This window comes from Trachypithecus francoisi, unplaced genomic scaffold (assembly GCF_009764315.1).
Source record: "Trachypithecus francoisi isolate TF-2019V2 unplaced genomic scaffold, Tfra_2.0 Lachesis_group8, whole genome shotgun sequence".
NCBI classification, from domain to species: domain Eukaryota; kingdom Metazoa; phylum Chordata; class Mammalia; order Primates; family Cercopithecidae; genus Trachypithecus; species Trachypithecus francoisi.
Window position 1 is genome coordinate 63,046,781 of NW_022681473.1, and position 20,383 is coordinate 63,067,163.

General features: G+C 48.6%; 1 protein-coding gene across 2 annotated transcripts in view; it reads right to left on the bottom strand.

The window, feature by feature from the left end:
• The window catches only part of CLPB (caseinolytic mitochondrial matrix peptidase chaperone subunit B), a 149,111-nt gene that overhangs the window by 8,295 nt on the left and 120,433 nt on the right, over positions 1-20,383 (bottom strand). For both annotated transcript variants that reach the window (XM_033204501.1, XM_033204500.1), the window contains 5 exons: positions 16,446-16,560; positions 8,053-8,130; positions 6,748-6,803; positions 1,796-1,840; positions 1,287-1,448 (listed from right to left, as the gene is read on the bottom strand). In XM_033204501.1, the coding sequence (XP_033060392.1) occupies positions 1,287-1,448; positions 1,796-1,840; positions 6,748-6,803; positions 8,053-8,130; positions 16,446-16,560 (456 nt within the window). The remainder of the gene's footprint in view (positions 1-1,286; positions 1,449-1,795; positions 1,841-6,747; positions 6,804-8,052; positions 8,131-16,445; positions 16,561-20,383) is intronic.

Consider the following 20,383-nt stretch of genomic DNA (forward strand, 5'->3'; position numbering starts at 1 on the left):
CAGGAGGTTCAGGGCAGGGAGCAGCTGAAGGGCTAGGAAGACACAACAAAACGGGCAGGGGCAAGGAGGCTGGGCCAGGTGGGGAAGGCAGTGAGCAGCTGGTAGGAGGTCTGGATCTAGATCTTCCTGGCTTGGTACCTGATGTGCTGTTCGGTCTGGAGGAGTCCCCTCCCTGTGGCCTCCTGTGACATGGGAAGCAAACCACCTTCCTATTTTCCCAGGGCTGCAGGAGGCTAGGTAGACAGGTGAGCTGGACTCATGGCCAGGTGCTGGCTAATACAGTCCCTGCATGGGAGAAGAGGGGCCTCATCCCTGGTTCAGTCCTTGGCTCCTCACGCTCCTTTGATGGAGCAGGGCCTCTGAAAAGGTGGAATTCATCTTCTTCCATGATTGTAAGCAATCCCTCGCCTGGCTCAAGGTAAACAGTGGTATGGGGGAAGAATTGGGGCTCTGGGATCAGACATATCTGTAGCCCAATCTTGGCTCTTTACACAGCAGCTCTGGCCTTAGGTATGTCTTTTATAACCTCTCTGAACCTCAGTTTCTTCATCTGTAAAAAATGAGCAATTTCTCCTTTGCCTGGTAGGAATTTTTCTACCTGCCTTATGAGGATTATGATAATGGCTGTAACGTCTTTAGTACAGGTCTAGTACACAGAAAGTACTGGATAGAATTAAGTTCTTCTCTCCATTTAGAACTTACCCCTACCAGCAGGGGAACTGGATCATCTGTAAGAACCCTCAGATTCTCAGAAGAGAAAGACTCCATGAACCAGGGTATCAGCATCTCACCATTAGCAGCAACAATATTAGCATTTTAAAGAACTGCAGGAGACAATGTTTGGCACACAGGGAGGAACAAGAGTTGTCTGAGGCAGAAGGATTTTTGGGGCTTCTCTGATTCAGCCTCCTCGTTTGTCACATGAGGTCTCTGATGCCTAGAGATGGGCAGTGACTTGCCAAGGTCACAAAGCCAGTCAGGAGCAGAGCTGGAACTAAAAATTCACGTCTCTCATGGCACCTCTGCCATACCATGTCTCTCTAGAAGGTGGCCTGAGCAGCCACGCAATTTCAACTCTTAGGCAGAGCTGGTCTTCCCTTGAGTGCCCCACATGGGCCCTAGTGCAGAGGGGCTAAGCTGCACCTGCTGGATGAATGAACGTACACATGCGGGAGCAGGAAGCCGAGGAATGACCAGCTAGCCTCTGGGCCCTCGCTTTCTGCTGTTCACAGTCCCCCTTATCTCCAGTGTCCTCCCGCTCCATCCTGGCCCAAGGTGACTCTCACCTCATCAAACAGCTGCAGCATGATGGTGAGCACATCTGGATGGGCTTTGTCTACTTCATCAAAGAGCACCACGGCATTGGGGCACTGCTTCAACTTCTTGGTCAGCTGACCACCCTCCTCATGGCCAACGTAGCCTGGTGGGGACCCGATAAACTTGGCCACCTGGTAGAAGGAAGGAAACATGCTAGGAAGGCCTTTCTGTGCTTTTAGTTTCCAACATGGAGTGTGCATGGGAAAATGACTTTATATACTATTAAGGTTGCCTATCTCAACAGAGACGATTGGCTGTCCGTCTCCTGGTGTGGCAGATAGATCTTCTCTCTGTTTATTCTTCAGAGCAAATCCTATGTGAAACAAATCAGTGACCCTGCTGCACACCTGTGCTCCCAATGACAAATCCCAAGGCTGCTGGAATTATCTGAGGCCCAAAGGCCCAAATGTTAAGACCCAGGCAGTCATGCTGACAAGCCCTCCAAACCATGCTTCATTCAAAGACTGTCATCACTCACCTCGTGTCGCTCCTGGAACTCGGACATGTCCAGCCTGATGAAGCCCTGTGTGGAAACAAGCAAGCACTAAGTCCGTTTGGAGGCCAGAAAGTGAAGAGAAGGGTTAGGGAGGAAAGCACCTCAACTATCCCCAAGGCCTTCACATCACACCAACACAAGATCTTCTATCTCACGCTCAAGGGATGTTTTTTCTGGCTTCCTGTCTCCTTTTCTGTGTACTCATTTCCTACGAGTCCCTCATTCTCTTCCTTAAAAGACCCAAATCATATACCTGACCTTCTAATCTGACTTGGGGTGTCTTCTTTCAGGGAGGCCTCTCCTGTTCTGATTACCGCATTATCCACCCACTCGTCCACGTTTCCTGAGGGCATCCTGTGTGTGCTGGACACCAGAGTTACAAGAGGGAACAAGTCTTGGTCTCTGTCCTTAAGGAGCACCCCATCGGATGGTGCAGACATGGACAAAGTGAGTCACCATCAGTATGGATTGTGATGTGAGGAGGAGAGAAACACTCAGATGGGTCCAGAATGCCTCTCAACTCTGAAAGTCTGTGTGATGCCCATGTCCCTCTGATTTACTTTTCTTCAAAATGAATCTATTTTAAAATGTATTTACATTTCTTCATTTCATTAAAAAAAAAAAATCAATAACATAGCGGTACCACCCTTTTCTCTCCACCACAGGGTGTAGGGGTGATTTCCGAAGAAATGGCCCCATGGGTGAGGGCCACGGTTAGCCCCTGGGGAAGAGAACAGCTTGCAGTGTGTGATCTGAAGAGTTAACACAGGCGGAGTGCCTGCTGGTTTTCAAGAACCATGACCTGATTAGGGAGCTGTAAAGGCATCCACAGGTACCCTGTCTAGCCACAACCAGACCAGAGTTCTCCACAGTCCCCTGGGCTCCTCTCCTACTGGCACATGCCCGCGTCTAAGAGACGGCATTCACCGAATCCTGCTTCACCGGAGAGCCGGCGATGATGGGGGTGCCAAGACCCTCACGGGGAGGTAGCTATGTCTGAAATCCAGGGCCATATTCTAGCTTGGCCACTGGTCAGAAATTCACGCCGTGATGTACTTTTAGTTCTTTCTCTGTCCTGTCATTCTACAGCTGAGACACAGGGTGCAAGAACCCTAGGCTGGGAGCCAGGGGGCTCAGGTTCCAGTCCTAGTTCTGCCTGCCTGTGAAGCCCTGGACATGCTGCCTCCCCTTTCTGAGCTGCAGTTTTGTCCTGTGTTACACAAGGCTCTTGGCTCCTCTCCCTGCCTCACCAGGGGTCTAAGGATCTAATCCAAGAGGTGGGACAGGACTTAGAGAAGTTATTAAGGCCACATGGGGCATGAGCCAGAAAGGATTTCCAGAGGGTCCCTAGGCTGCTCAGTCAAGAGATCTGCAGGTTTCAGGAAGGGTGGGAGGATGGCCATGGAGAAGCTGGGAGAAGCAATGGGCTAGAAGCCACAAGATGGGTCTCTGATTAATAACAGCTGACATTTACTGGGTATTTACTATGTGCCTGGCATTGTTTTAAGCAAGCTATAAAGCGCTTAGAACATGTACAAGTCTCTGAGGCAAGCACTACTATCACCTCCACTTTACAGATGAGAAAACTAAGTCATAGATTAAAGTAACTTGCTCAAGGTCACCCGCGCTTGGCAATCCGGCTCCACGTCTGTGCTCTTAGCCATCATGCTACACTGCCTCATAGCTTCCCCTCTGCCAATCAGCTGGGCTCTTGACAGTCTTCACCTGAAGAGTTCTGAGCTTTGTGTCCAGATGCCAATGAATGTCTGACGACACATGGACTATAGACTTTCATGCTTACTTATGTCAAGTGACCTGGGTTCTCACCCTAGTTCTTCTAATGATTTGCTAGGTAATTTTGAGCACGTTTTTGGGCTTGATTTTCTTGGCCAGAATCATCATTTTGATTTCACATGATCTTAGCTTGGGGTTATCAACAAAGTGAGGCAAGAACAATAAAAGTAACATTCAACATGTACTGATTGCTTACCACATGCCAAGAATGGCGTTTTAACATTTTACATCACTATCTCATTTAACCTTCTGAACAATCCAGGGAGACTGGCACCATTATGGAGCCCACTTTTCAGATGAGAAAGATGATGTAAACAGAGGTCCTGGCCAACTCCACATAGCAGGGTACAGTTGGGATTTGAACCCAGGCAGCTGGACTCAGATACTTGCTCTTTATCCCTCATCATACTGCTACTAGAACTAAGTCTTTTGGGCTCCACCACCCTACCTTATAATGATATCACAGAATACCATTAAGGTTCCTTCTCAAGGCTTATTAGCTCTAGTAATGAAAATTAACAGAGCCACTCAGTTTGGAAGAAATACTACACAGGCTAATGAGAGAAAAAAAATAAGTTCACAGATCTGATAAAGAAATCATGTAAATGTACAAAGAATGCCTTCTGAAGCAGCAAGATCTGGAGGTGTCAGTGTCTCTTTACAAATGAAGAAACTAGGGATCAGAGAGCCAGAACTAAAATTCACGTCACCAAACTCTGGGCCAGTGCTCATTTCATTTCATCAGCCATCTTGGGATACAAATTAAAGGGAGCTTCTGTTTGGTAAAAGTCTCTTTCACACTGGGCTCTGTGAATGGCGCTTTCCATACATCGCTCTTTGGGCCCCAGGCACACTGGTTACACAGCTTAAAGTCCAGGGCTCTCTTGGATTTCGAAGGCAGGTCTCAAACATGCCTGTCATGTGGCTATAAAGTATCTATGCTAAACATAGATTCTGTAATGAGTTGACCCACAAGGCTAGTACAGGTAGGAGTTTCATAGAAGCACCACCTATGATTTAAAAATAAAATACATGATTGTTTTTATGGAGCTTCTCATGCCTCTCATCTCCCAATGTGAAATGGGGACACACTGGCAAGTTTCCAATCTAGCTTCCTAGAGCAGCTGAGAACAACGGTATCACAGTGAGGAGCTGAGAGACTGGATTGATTCTGGTTTTATTTCTTCCCCTAACAGGGGAAGCCTAAGAATGGTGTAGGGCCTCAGTTTTCTCATCTGAAAAGTGGGTCTAATTTAGCATCCATGCCAACTTCCCCATATAATCAAATGGGAGAGTAGATGGGGCGCTGCTGTGGTAAGCAGGAAGTGATGAATACATGCAAGTCAAGGAACAGGCACTTGCTGTGTGCTCGCCATGATGTGATGACATAAGTGATAAGCACACAGCGGCGTCACTTGATGCTCGCCATAACCTAAGATACGGATTGGAGGGCTTTCACCTTGAGGCAAGAGAGCTGAAACTTCAAGGGGTAAAGTTCACCTGCCTAGGGCCAGTAGAAAGTAGAAGGCTGGAACCTGAAGTAAAGAGTGGTTGCTGCAGAGCTCCGCCCACCACAGTGCGCTGCCTCCGAGGGTGACGGTGTTACTTCCTTCTGAGTGAGGCATGCACTGAAGCACGCCAACGTCATCCTGCACTGGGGTAAATCTGTCTCCCATTCACATGTGCCAACTAAAAAATTACTTGCATTATTAGTCTTTTAACAAGCCCCTTCTCCTTTCTACACCAGCAAGTCAGTACATACTCTCCTTCTACTTCCACTATGTATGAAGACATATGAAGACAGCTTGGATAAGGAGATTATATTTGTAATTAAATATTAACCTTTCTGACAGTATTAAAATTAAACCACTCAGAATTCTTCATCCCTAATCAGGTGGTTCCTGCCCGTAACTGCATCTTCCCTAACAGTCCTGCTAGTTTATGGCCCTTTCCAGAGTGCTAATTGTTTCAATCGCTGCCAACCTGATGAATTGACTTAAAAATGCTATTTCAGTTGGAGCGCATTAGCATGCTACGCGCTGCTTCTTGCTTGCCTGCTTGTCAAGTGGGTCTGCTCCAGGTTTGGTGGAGGCAGAGCACAGCTACTGGCAGAGCTGGGGGTTTAAGAGCCTTCAGCCATTTATGAAGCAGAAGGGGGCTCAGGAGGACATAATCTGAACTACCTTGTTTCTGTGGCTACCAGTGGGGCAGGCAGGCCAGAAAGAGAACAGGAGTCCAAGACTCTGCTGCTGGGGCCACTTGGCTGGCAGAGGCCTAAGCAACTCCTCATTGCCTTGGCCAGGGAGGCTTTCCTTAGAAAGGCAAGAGCAAGAGCATCTGGGGTCTCGGGCGACCTCCTGCCCTGGATGCTGGGAAGGCTGGTAGAAGAATGTTTGGCTTTCAGTGAAATGTTTTTGCACTCTCTCCGAGGATTGCTGTCTCTGCACAAAAGCATTTCCTGCCTCCCTAAAAAGTTAAACTGAGCAGGCCTTGGAAAGCCTGAGTGTGAACAAACAGGGGATGGGGATGGCCCTCTCCTGTGGAGAATCCAGGGCTCTGAGCCACAGAGGAAGGGGGACTATAAGCACCCCAGGCTCAAGACATAAGAAACCATGTTTAAAAGCTCATGCAGGATAGTGAGAGGCAACAAGGCATCCTCTTATTCCTATTTGTTTTCTCCTACAGCCCCCAAGACTCCCATTAGCACAGCCATGACTGCACTGAACAGTAATGGTGTCTTTGTAAAGATGTTTGCCTCTCCAACCTGAGCTCCTTGGAGCAGGGGGAGTATCTTAATAAATGCTGTATTAGCAGCATCTAGTTCAACACCTGGCATGGCATAGATGCCTGAAAATGTTGTATGGCGGATCTCATTTTGTTTCCTCAAGAGTCAGGCAGGGCAAGGATTATTATTCCTATTTTACAGATGAAGAAACTGAGACATAAAGAGGTGGGATAACTTGCCCAAATCTCTGGAGCAACTGGTGGCCAAGTTGGGGCCAGAGCTGAGGTCTGCTTCCTGGGTCAGGGCCCATCTTTTTGATTGCCTATTGTTGAATTCAGAGGGTCAGATTTTTTGGGATAGCAGGAGCGGTGAGGTCTCCACGATCTGTAGATCAGACCTAGGTCCCAGTCCTTACCTTTTTAGCATCTTTGTGCATGTATTTGGCTGTCTGCTTGGCCAGCTCTGTTTTTCCTAGTAAGAAAGGAGAGGTGTTGGGTTACAACCAGGTGACTAACCGCTGGAATGAAAGAATACTAGAAATGCATGGATACTAGAAAGAATATATTCTATGGATGAGAATGTTGAGGCACAGAAAGGATCAATGACTCTCCCACAGTCACCTGGGGAGTTAATGGTGAAGCTGGGACCAAAATCAAAATCTGTACTGCATCTTAATTTTTCTGGGACGGGGACTGAGGCCTTTTCTCTGTAGCACCATCCTAAGAGTGACAGGCTGACTTTATAATCCAGAACCAACTTGCTTTTTAAAGCCTAGTACAAACCTCACCTCTCCTAGGAGTACCCAGGCCTCCTGGCTCACTGCCCTGCATCCCTCTCAATACCCACAGTCCTGCCATTTAGCCAGGCCCTGGAACCACATGCCAGATAGAGGGTGGGAGGGGCTGAAGAGTACCTCTCATTGTGGCTTCACGGTCCTTCTTTGTAACACAGAGAAGGAACGATAGTACTGAAGCGGGGGCTCTGAAGGGCCACTTGGTGGATGGTAACCTTTGGAAATCCCTGACTAGTATAAAAGTCAAGTTCTGGAGCATCATGGTCAGGTGGTGGTATCCTTTTAGGGGCCTACATCTGAGGGAGAGGCCCATGAAGATGTTGGGAGGGGAAGAGAAGGAAACTAAACCATGAAATTTCCCATCAGGACCATTGTGGGAGGTGGTAGTGAAGGAATGGGGGGGTTCTGTCAGGGCAGAGAATGAGGGGGTAAGAATGCCTCAGATAATCCAGCCCAACTGGCTAGAAAAATACTCAACCCATCTTACTGCAACTAATTTTGCTATGCATCTGGCACCGCAGTGGTCATTAGGGGCCTTCTTTAGCATTTACAGCTAGGCTGCACTGAACATGGTTGGTGTGCTGGGCAGAGGAGGTGGTTCAACTATTCCCGAAGGGGAGGCTCTGCGGATGCAGAGTGGCTGGACCAGGTTAATGGGCCCTGAAGGGCCTGGTCTTCCAGATGAATCAGTCTCACCACCACAACTTCCAGAGGGAGGGGCATAATTCCAACTCTTCATAACATGACAGATGGTAACAGAGTCCTCTTTCTTGGTGGCTCTGTAATCTGGAGGCTGTTGTTTTCAGAGATGGAAATTGACCTAGAGGTGGACCTGCTGACCCTGGCCCGCAGCAGCTGGGGCTGTCAGGCTTGGGCCAGGCACTACCCTAGCTCTCCGTCCCCACTAGATGATCTGCTCCCAATTACCTATTCCAGATGATCCCAAAAAGAGGAAGACCAGAGGGTGTTCTTCATCGTACCAGCCATTCTCCTTCCTCCGGATCGCTATGGTCAAACACACAAGACGGGGGACGGGGAGGGAGGCAGATAAATCAATGACACAAAAGGCAGGATAATTATCACTAAGTATACAATATGTTTTACTGCTCTGCGCCCACTCAAAGTCCTCACTACCATTAGTGCTGCCTAATCTGATTAGCTGGCGAGGCCCCTAGAGACACCTAATCAGGTTAGCATGGATTTGGAAACCTGCCCAGAGCAGATTTCGGATAAAGTTTTCCAGGATGAGCACTCAGTGTTGCTAGGGAAACTGAAAGGCGGGTGGATGGTGAATGGAGGTGAAGGGGGTGGGGGACTGGTGAAGGAGAATTTGAGAGGAACTTCAGCTCTCACTGGTTACTCATCTACTCATCGCTAGTGGGACTATGGGCCGCCTCCTATGCAAATGCAAGAGGCAGAAGCCCATGGCAGGCCCTTGGGGATGTGGGATGTGAGCCCTGGACCCTTTCCTATCTGGGGAAACTAAGGTCTGGTCCACTGTCTGGGTCAGAAAGTGGAAACACAGCCAAATGCATTTTCTGGAAGCCAATCAAAGGCAATGTGGAGCTCGGGGCATGGAAGGGAATAAGCCACCTGGTTACCAGAGATGCTAACCATAGCCTCCAGTGGCGGAGCGAGTGGGGAGCATGGGGAGTGGGACAGATAGATACCAGGTTCCTTGGAGGCTCAACTCTGCTAGAGTAAGACCTGACCTCCTCTTCAAGAGGGAGTATGTAATCAAGGGCTATGCATTCAATCTGAGAAAACTAAGCACTTAATTGTGGAGTAGGAGAATCAGGCTCAGAAACATTGCTCAAGTATACAAGTGGAGGTGGAGTGAGGCAGAACTGCAAGAAGAATCATGCACTGAACATGCTCTATGCTAAGCACAATGTGAAAATTCACCAATAATGTATCTATTCAAGACCCACACAAATACCCGGAGAGGAAAGTAGTATTCTCAACTCCATTATACTGAACACGAAACCGAGGCAACAGATAGAGACTTGCCCAAGTCACACAACTAGTAGATGGCAGAGTTGCTTCTCTCTCTAAACCTGTCTTCTTCTTCTTCTTCTTCTTTTTTTTTTTAAAGTAACATATGGCTGCTCAAAAAAGTATGAATTTTGGTTGCATTAATGGAAACACGGCAGTCAGGAGCAGGAAAGAGACAGAGCACTGTGTAATGTCAAGGTCAGTCTGCAAACGGAACAGCACGTCTGATCTGCTTCCCAGGGTGTCAAGGGAAAATTAGCCAAGGAATAGATGTCAGAGAACAAGGCCTGGAACACTAGTCAATCGAGAAAGATTTGACAGTGTTTGGGATGTGTCTGCCAGTCTTGAGTTGCCAAGATCCTAACTACTATACTGTGTGGCTGGGTTTCAAAGAAGTGACTGCAGAGGTCTGGGAAGGTTCTCCGGAAGAGGCAGGACTGGTGACGGATCATGGAGGATGGGCAGGATTTGAAGAGGTGGCCAGTATGTCAGAGGTGGAGAGACAGGAATGATCATGAGGAGTGTTGGGGTGGGATCAGACTGTGAAGATCTGGAATACTATTTTAGGAGCTCCACCTCAAGCCAGTGGTCTTTCTCATCTCGATCTCTAATGTTCCTACCTAAAATACGACTTTCTCTCTACTTCAGGCCTCAGCAGAAACAGATGGAAGCTGTGCAAATTCACGGACATCAGACTTGCCACTTCTGCTTGCCCAGAAAATGCCCCCTGAGAATCTTGAAAGAGGCCTGAGAAAAAGCTCAGTACAACCTCTCTCCTGGGTAAGAATCCAACTAACTGGCCCAGGATCTCTGGAAAGGTTGGCCATAAGGGGAACCCACAGACCTCATAGGTACCTGAATGCTGGGGATGAAGAGAGAAAAGTGCAAGCTTGGCTAAGCGGGGAGTCCCTGGTATCCTACAGAAACAGGGAGTTGAGAGTGTGGGTATCTGAGGAAGTGTAGATATTAAAATGGCAAAGGCTAGACTTGTGAATACTATGTATGGACATGTGTGTATGTGTGTTAGGGCAGGGATGAGAGCGGTGACCTGAAAGGAGCCACATTCTTCTAAAAGTTGACTAAATTAAGAGTCTAGGTTGGAAACAAGTTGAGTATGAACTCAGTTCAAGCTTCATGGGGTATTTGGGGAAACAGATATACCCAGGCATCCCCCTACGTGGGTTCCCCAGGGTATCATGTACCTGGGGTTCTGATCCTGCCTTTTCTTTTAAGGTAGCATCCCAGCCCGCAGAGAGCTGCACACTGCTGGGCTGTGCAGTACAAAAACACCACGGAGAATGAGGAATTAAATTATGCCTGGGGCCACCATTCCCCCCTTCTTTTCTAAGAATGCACCTGGGAGAGAGCTCTTTATAATGCCATGCAGACTTCACTGCACAGCTGTCCCTGGTCAATTCTGCCCGACCTAGGGCATGAGTCTGGGGTGGGCTTCATGTGCGTCCTCTGTGAAGCAGGCGAAATGCCAACTATTAAACAATTACAACTCTGGATATTTCTAATAATATCTGAAGAGAAAAACAGCCAAGCAGATGCAGTCCGACAGAATGAAAAATGGTGGTGGCTAGGAAGGACTGGAGAAGGCGGGCCCCAGTGTGTGTGGTTGGCAGGGTGGCTGAGAACCAAGGCTATGGGCCTTGAGGATCCCGTCAGGCCAGAATAAAGGCTGGGACAGAGACCTGGATGGGCCCATGTGGGATGTGGCCATAGGTGTTGTTGCTCAAATTGTGGCCAGCAAACGTATTTACAACCGACTCTGTAACACTTCATTGTGTATAAAGAACTTCTGTAGACATAATTTCATTTCAGCCTTGTGAGGTAAGCAGAGCAGGGGACTTGATTTCCATTTTATAGGTGAGGAAGAAGTTAGGTAACCTGCTTAAGTTTACAGGGGGAAGAAACAAAGACCCTGGGCTTTACCCTCAGCTCTGGCTGAGCGTGAGCCTGCGTTTTACTACGGGAGCTTGGAGAAAGGTCAGCTCTCCTCCTCTGGCTCTCTGCTGCCACAGTACCTCCTCGTACCCTGACTCCCTGGAAAACGTTCTCTGTAGTCTTCTAATCTGGCCTGCTCAGCCATTCAGCACATGGCCTCAGGAGCCCCTGTCCCCTGACCCTCTCCTGGTCACTGCTCTTGGGCTAGAGATGGTATCAGGGCCCTCTACACAGGCAGCCTGGATCCCTTGCCTGCCTAGTCCCATCGCCACGAGCTCCAGCCAGGCTGCTCTGCCTCCCAGCACATAGTACCAGTGCCCACCTGGCTTGTGTTCTGCTTTCTCCTGGCCATGCTTGTCACTACTGGACCATCTGAAAACTCACCTGAAACAGCCCTTTTTGATTCACTCCACCACACCACATCTAGCCATTAACTTGCAGGCCTGTATTCTCTGGCATGCATTCATCTACAGGGTGGTATAGTGGAGAGGGCAGGAGTTACAGGATCCAGCATGGAGTCTCGCCTCTGTCTCTTACCAGCTGACTGACTTTGAATAAAACACTTATTCCTTTCGAGCCTCAGTTTCTTCCTCTATAAAATGGGAACAGTCACATATGCTGTGTCAGCCCCACATGCAGATCAAACAAGTTAATGGTGATGAAAGCAATTTTTAAGTGGCAAGGAGTAGGATACCAATAAGAGTAAAAATAATGGTAGTCATAGCAGCAGCAATGGCAGTTACCATTAGCTTTTGCATTTTACAGTAACTCTTCCATCCTCCTAATAATCTGGTAAGTAGGTGTTATCTCCATTTTACACAGGACACGGAGGCTCAGAGACAGGCAGTGTAAGGTGTTTCATCTACCTGTGCCCTTGTATCTGGGGGAGAGGGTGTGCCCCCAATCTGACTGTATTCCATGGGAGCAGGTGCTAGGTGTCCTATTTTCTGAGGACTCTTGAGACTAGCCCAACACTGGTTTAATACTCGCTAACTAAATGAATTATTGGTCTTTCTCGAATTGCAAGTGGGAAAGAACAGGAACTTCAACTCCCATTTTACAGAGAAAAGGAGAAGAGTAAGGCCTAGACTTGAGTCTCTTAGTGCCCCAGGTGGCTACTACCATTCTTGGGTGAAGAAGGCTTCCGCTTTCTTCTAAATCCCTCTCCAGGAAGCCTTATGCATTTGTTTAGCAAAAAAGTTCTGTACTAGGTGCAGGGGCACCCATAAAGGGGCCTCAAACAAGGTGTGTGCCATAGAGGTAAAGGCTGCTATGAAAACTGTGGGCTCCAAATGGGATGGGTGCACAGAGGGAAGTATGGGAAGAGCCATTTGTGCCGGCCTGACATTTATGCTTGAAGGGTGAGAGGGAGATTGCCAGCCAGTTGCAGGTATGATGGGACATTCCAGGAAGAAGGCCCCAGTGTGTGCAAAACCAAAAAGGCAAGAGCGGCCTCCTCCTTCCACCCCAGGCCTTTGTTTCTGTCCAGCTTAGGGTTCTAGGGCAGTCTGGGTGGGCTGACTCACCTTTCTTGATAGGTGCCAGGGATATAGTGTGGGAGGTTTTTTATAACCTAATCTGGAACAAGTTTGTCACATCTGTGGCATCTTCCAGGGGAACCAGTCCTTCAGAGGGACTCTCATGGTTGAGAGTCATAAAAATGTTTATCAGCAATTTCCTGACGACTGCTTGTAGATTCGAGGAACATGGTAAGTACTGGACAGGTGCCTATTATTTCTTTGTGTTACAAACATTCCAATTACACTCTTTCAGTTGTTTTAAATATACAATAAAGGGCCTAGGTCTTGAATGTCTCAGCAGGCAACGTGGAAGGGCAGGGCAGTCCAGGCAACGAGAAAGCACAGCAAGTGACTTCAGAAGTAACATGATGGGGGTGGAACTGCAAGCAGTTTTGTAAGTTAATCACTACAACTCCACAACCCAGGGATGACATGGATGTATTTCTCAGATGAGGATTCAAAGGGAGGGTCCAGAAAGGTACAAAGCTTGGGAAGATTACGTTTTTTGGGCTGGTCAAAGAGGGAAGTGAAGCATGAGATCTGGTGGTGTGCCCTGGTGGCCATACGCAATCCTTCTGTAACAAGAAATATGTGCCATACTCTGGCAGAGCCAAACACGTGAGGTGGCAGAGCTTCCCCAGGGGAGTATGTGGCTTCAGAGGGTCAACTGGGACCAGGTGGACAGAAGCTGGCGACAGGTTCCTGGTCAGAAGGAGCTCTGAGAAAGCTGCCGGGTATGTGCAGGCTGACCTGTGCCCAGGAGAGGCTTCTTAGAGCAGGTCTGGGGAATGGCCTGCCCACTCCAGGGGTCAAAGGTCAAAGAGTATGGCTGTAATGAGCTATTCTATAGTTGTATTCCTAGTATGCTGTGGGCTACCAGAGAGCAGGTGCTGCAGCTTCTCTGTTTTACTTCAGGGCACATCCTAGAGCCCATGAGGGCCTGGGCTATGGGGCTATTCCCTAGAGATGGACAAGGGGCCAGACCAAATTCTTTAATTTGACAAGCTGCGCTAAGCATCTACTTTGAGCAGGGTGCTGTGTCAGGAATCGGGAGCACGAAAATGATTAAGTCATGTTATCTCCCCTCAAGGAGCCTACAGTCAATTGCTCCTGAACTGAGTTAGGCTAAGTAAAAACCAGCCAGTGTGTGAGCAATAGGCTGGGGTGGGGTGGGGGAAGGGCCAGAAGGGAAGGATTGCAGGCAGAGACGGTGGCAGACAAACGCAGGCAGGAAATCAAGAGTATGTGCAGGCAGGCAGAGGCAGGCTGTTGTGGCTGGTGCATGCAGCACAAAGCAGGGAGCAGCAGGAGCAGGCCTGCATGCCAGGTTAGGGCAGCAAGGAACATGCAAAGGTTTTAAACGGGAGTGGCACTGTTAGATATGTGTTTTGCAAAGATTACTCTAGCTGGTGAGGAGAACTGATTCTAGGGGAAGGAAGGGAGGCAGAGACACCAGTGAAGGAGCTGCCTGGTTCAGATGGGAGACTCGGACACCCTGAGTTAGGCCAGTGATATTAGGAAGAGAGTGGCAAGGCCAGGTGTTTGATCCTTCATGGGCTGTAAGGGGTGAGGGGAAGGGAGGGGCCAAGGAAGCATCGGAGTTTCTATTTAAGAGATCAGTGAATGGTGGTCTCTACACAGATCAGAACACAGGAGATGGGCAGGCTGGGCAGGGGAGGGAGTCTGGTTCTGAATGTGCTGAATAGAGAGCTGGTTGCTTTTCTGAGCAGCATGGTGGGGCGTAGAGGTGCTGAGCTCCCAGGATGTCTGCCCAACAGGGCAGGCAGCCTCCCTTCCTCAGGATCGAGAGCAGCTCTGGATTCTGGAAGGAGAGCCTCACTATCAATGCCAAGGCTCTGGCTTGCAGGTTGTCCTGGTTTGGTTCCAGTGGCCCTAGACCAGAGAGGCCATGGGGGCCTGAGCTGTGGGGCTGACGCTTTATCTCCTCCATTTGTAAGGTGGTAACTGTGCACCAGCCTTGCTAGAGGCCCTGCAGCTGGGGATCACACTGATAAATTCACTGTATTACTTTGCACAAATCAATATCCCAGCACTTACCAGGGGTTGATGTGACCGAAATTGGTTTCAGCCAATTCGTGAGGGTAATAAATGGCCATTTATCAAATCAATTCATTCTGCGGCACTTCTCTGGCTGCCCATCCTCATGGTACCCATGGGGTGCCAGGCTCCATCCAGCCAGTCCCTACCACACATGTGACACTAGCTTGGAGAACTCAGGGAGGCCTGGCCTAGCCTCTAGATCTGCCTCCCTCTCCTGGACCTGCTTCAGTTTGAGGTCTTGAGGTGTTGGGTGCTGCCTGCCTACCATAAGTTCTGACCCAGAGAGTGCTTCATGCTTCAGCTGGACTAGCAGCTGCAACCACCAGGATGCCTTATTCCCTCATGCTTGGGTTTAGAAGCCTCTGGGAGCTGGTCACAAGGACTGAACATGGCTCTGAACGTTATCATTGTGATCCCCAGCTGCAGGGCTTCTCAGCAAGGTGGATGCAGTAACTTCCTTACAAATGGAGGTTAAAAAGCACCAACCCCACAATCCAGGCATACCACACGACCAGGTAGGGCCTTCCTGGGGCAGTGGTATTTTAAACTTCAGCTGAGTGTCAGAATCACCTGAAGTGCCTGTTAACATATAGATCCCAGAATTTTTTATTCCACAGGTGTGGAATCAGCCTGAGATCTGAGTTTTAACAGGTTCCGGCCGGGCGCGGTGGCTCCAGCCTGTAATCCCAGCACTTTGGGAGGCCGAGACGGGCGGATCATGAGGTCAGGAGATCGAGACCATCCTGGCTAACACAGTGAAACCCCGTCTCTACTAAAAAATACACACAAAAAAAACCAGCCGGGCGAGGTGGCGGGCGCCTGTAGTCCCAGCTACTCGGGAGGCTGAGGCAGGAGAATGGCATAAACCCGGGAGGCAGAGCTTGCAGTGAACTGAGATCGGGCCACTGCACTCCAGCCTGGGCAACACAGCTAGACTCCGTCTCAAAAAAAAAAAAAAAAAACCCAACAGGTTCCCAGATGATAGTGATGCTGCTGGTCCAGAGACCATGCTTTGAGAACCACTGTGTTAGGGGATACACCTTTGTCTTGGCCTGGCCTGGGGTTCCTCTTCCCTTGCCTCATCTATCTGAAATCAAGCCCAAGGAGTGGTACTTCCGAGTTGGAGAACAAAGATGAGGCCACTGTGTTCAGCAGAACCTTAATTATCTGCTCGTGGGGTCTGCACAGGCTGGAGGGCCATTACATTAGGGGTTACACCAGAGGGCAGTCTGGCTCCCAAGGGTCAAAGTATGGAAATAAGAGCTTCAGTTGTGGAGAAGACACTCAAAAGTTGTTCAGGATATTTTCTATAAATTTAGGCCAGCTGTTGACAAATTATCTGGAAGTGATAGAAGAGTTCCAGGTTGGCAGATGGGGACATAAGTTCTGGCTCAGCTGCTACATTGCTAGTGACAGACAAGCTCCTATCCCTCTCTGGGTCTCAATTCTCCCACTTGAAAAATGGGGTTGAGGGTAGCGGACTAGAGGACGGTCAGAGTTAAATTCTATGCATAGGAAAGCAGCCTCGAGCAAGTGATTTAGGTATTTTGATCTCAGCTTCCTCATCAGTAAAATGGGATTGAGCGGCACCAACCTCAGAGGACTGCTATAAGGATTAAATGACACATGACACGCACAGAACTTATAACAATGTCTGGCATATAGATAGTACTCAACAAATGTTAACTTTTAATATTATTAACAGCGCCTATCCAGTTTGGTGATGACAGGATGTACACCTCACTGCAGCAGAGCATGAACCACTCTGTCCTTTCTGGCATCCCACATACTCACCAGCACCCACTGTGGCGATGGCGCTCTCCTGGCCAATGATGTGCTCCTTCAGCCGCTGTTCCAGGGGGAAGCGGCGCCGCTCCTCGGCCTCACGCTTCCGCTGCTTCTCTTGGTACTGTGCGGAGAGAGGGCAAATGGTTGAGGGCTGCTGGAACCATAGCACCATAGCTTCATTCTATCCCCCAACTGGGGGAAAACCAGGTCTGGGTCTCCAGCAGTCCTGCTTCATAGCTTTGGTTCATGGTCGCTGGAGGCTGGTCTAGCCCTTTCTACTTTCCACTCAGGTGGCTGCCACTCAGGGCTCTCAGCTCACTCTGCTGGTAGAGTAAATACTGCTAGCAGATTACCCTGGCTCTGGAGTCTGACAGAAGACCTGGGTCCAATCCCAGCTTTATCACTGACAAGATGTGCTTATCACCTGGAGCAAGTTATTTCACCTCAGTTTTCTCACTAGCAAATTGAGGATTAAATATTAATATGACGATATATGTAACAGGCCTAGCATCACGCTTGGCATGGAATAAGTGCTTAATAACCTTTCTCTTTCCTCTTGAAAAACGTTTTGATGTTCAAAAGACAGCTATGAATACCCCCCATTTCAATGATGCTGTATTTCTATTAAACATAATTATTCAGCAATTGCTGCATGCCCAGCCTTGTGCATGGCCATGATGAAAGGGTGGGGCAGGGGAAGAAGCAGGACTATGCCCTGTCCCCTGGGAGGTTCCAGTTGATGCTGAGGGTCTGTCATGTCTGGCCCTGAGCTTCATCCACTTCACAAAAGGCAGCAGGAGAAGCCTAAGCTTCGTTACCCGTGCAGAAGAGGAGACCTGGGCTTGCCCTCAGGCAGCTCAAAGTCAGCAGATGAGGCACAGCTTGCACAAAAATACTTCGCAACCATCTTCCTCAAGGGTGCAAAGCATGAATCTCTAGCACTGTATCTTTCACTAAAAAACACAAAAACCTACTTGAAAACAAGTTTGGTGAATGTCTGTAAGTCTGTCCCCTAAATCAATTATGAGCTCCCCAAGGACAGGCCCTATGTTTGACTCACTGCTATTTCTAGCATGCGTCCTGGCAATAGTGGAGCATCTGGTGAGTGTTTGCAAAAATGACAGATACAAAGAGGAGAGAATTAACAGCTAGATGGAGTGGTGCAGGAGTAGAGAAAGGAAGGACACGTAAGTGTGGAACATCTGTTGGGGGGCTTTCTGGGGAACAGGAGGCTTGAAGAAGCTGGAGGAGGACTGGGCCAGGAGGGAGCCGTGGGACTGTCTGGAGAACAGGCAGGGAGGAGTGAGGGCAGGGTCCTGATGGTAGAGTATTTGTGGAGGTTGGGAGCTGGAGGGGAAGGAAGCAGATCTTGAACCGGAAAGGAATGACCAGGTCTTTAGGAGGCTCCTTTTCCCCAAGCCTGTAACACTAACATCTTTCTGGAAAGACAGCTGTCAAAGTCAGGCCCTGTCACAAAAGTTGTGGTTGCAGATTGCTCCTGCAGGCAGAGAGGATAAAAAATACCTACTGCTTGGGCAGTGTTTTCCTGTTACAGTAGTGACCTTGACAGAAGTTAAAAAAAATAAATAGCAAACAATCCAATTTTGGCTGTTGCTATCAGTCTATACTGAAAGCTCCCATCAGTCCTGGGGTTTCATACGGAGCAATAATTCGGCGCCAATCCCAGCGGAGTGACAGTTGCCGGCTGGAATCCAGAGTGTCACTGTGCAGCTCCCTCAGGCGCCACATACATCACTTGGCTCTGCCGACTGCAGCCATAGATCTGCTTTTTCCTCCTCCCTGCCCACCCAGCCCCACTCAGCACTTAGGTCCACTGGGCTGGAGGCTCTGATGGTGAGATGCATACATACTAGCTGGGACAGTGCTGACTTGCAGTCGGGCAGACCATGGAAGGAGCCTAAAGGGACAGAAGCTGGCTTGCAAGGGTTTGTTGGGTCAGTTTCCTCACTTCCCTTCAGTGATGAGTCCCAGAGTATGCCTGCCTCTGGGCCTTCGCTGACACTATTACCCCACTACAAAGGTCTTCTCCCTTCCCACCAACCTCCAATGTGGTACTGTCTAGGGAGTCTTTTGTAAGGCTTTGTACCTACTCCAGTAGGTCCCTGGGACCTCTGGTGTACTTAAATAACTTCCTGTTTGTCTCTCCTTCCTGGATCATGAGGTCACTGGTTACAAGACCATGTTTATTCAGCTCTATAGTTCCAGCGCCTAGCAAAGGGCCTGGCTCATAGCAGGCGTCAATTTGTGTTGCTAACTGAATAAAGGTGACTACCGTTTGTGGAATGGCTGCTGTATGCCAGGTACTGTACTCAGCACCTCACACACAGCGTCTGCTTTAATTATTTCAGCTGTCTCCATCTGAGGTTTGGCTCTTCTTTTGGCTCACAGTGAGGCAAGTTGTGCAGAAAAGCACGCTTTGCTCCAGACAGACCTGAGTTCACCGCTCAACTTCATCTACTTCCTAGCTAGCTGACCTTGAGGAAGTTAAGCTCTCAGAATCTTAGTTTTCCTCATTAAAACACAGGATAGTATTGATAGTTTTAGCTTGCAGGATCCTTGTGGAATGCCACAAGGTGAGGATTAAATGAGATAATGCATTAATATATAAGTTCTTAGCAGAGTCTCTGGCACATAGCATTAAGAGGTAGTCTGAGTGACCAAAATGGCTACCTTCTACCTAACCCTTATTAAGCCTTTGATAAATGTGACTCCTCTTCTCCTTCACTGCATTTTGATAACAGACTATCTAATCTAGTGACTTTTTTGCTTTTGGCACTGCAATCCTTTAACTAATTTAATTGTAGGTGGAATTCCACAGATGAAAGGAAGAGTTACTCTGGCTCAAGCAGAAGCCAGGAGCCAAGTCCACTTGGTTGCTACCACTGCCCCAGAGGCAGCTCTCAAGACTCCATCTCTAGGAACCCTAGGTCTGCAGTGTGCAGTCTCAACACTCACCCGGCTCTAGAGGTGCCTCCACTGACTGAGGCAGCTCATCTTTGCTGTCAGCTTTCCTTACATGATAGAGAATTCCACCTCTGGGTACTTTCCACCCATTGGTCTGTGGGGCCTCACAGAACGTATCTTTTCCCTTTGCCATAGGCAAAGTCTAACATAACTTTTCTTTCCACTTTGTTGATTTGGGTATGACCAGTGTGGCCTCCCTAAGTCTTCTCTGGGGAAACACTTCTACTCCCTGTAACTCTTCTTCAGTGTCACGGTTTTAGGTTGTTTGGTATTCCTGTTTATTTCTTGGGCAAAGGAAAGGACTCTTAACTTCTATGGAGGTGACAGGTGGGGTGGGGAAAGTAATACCGTGAACTGGTTAGTTTTCCAGGAGGTTTCTAGATGGTCTTGGGAAAGATTCAAACCATGGCCTAAATCTCAGCACATTCTGATTCTCCCCAGCCTGGAGTCCCAAATATCTATGCCAATTCAGAAAAACCTCAGAAAATGGATCAGACTTCTTGATAAAAATGTAAAGGACACTGAGATTAAGCCAGGCAGGCAGAAGATTACTGCTTCATGTTCTTTTACCAATGCTTAACATAGAGTTTGTGCTAAAAAACATATGAAATGAAGGATTGACTTTTCATATATATATATATATTTTGAGACAGAGTCTCACTCTGTCGCCAAGGCTGGAGTACAGTGGCACTGTGTTGGCTCACTGCAACCTCCGTCTCCCAGGTTCAAGCAATTCTCCTGCCTCAGCCTCCCAAGTAGCTGGGATTACAGGCGCCTGCCACCACGTCCAGCTAGTTTTTATATTTTTAGTAGAGATTGGGTTTCCCCATGTTGGCCAGGCTGGTCTTGCACTCCTGACCTCAGGTGATCCACCCGTCTTGGCCTCCCAAAGTGCTGGGATTACAGGTGTGAGCCACCACACCCAGCAATGATTGACTTTTAAAGACCTGAGCCATGTG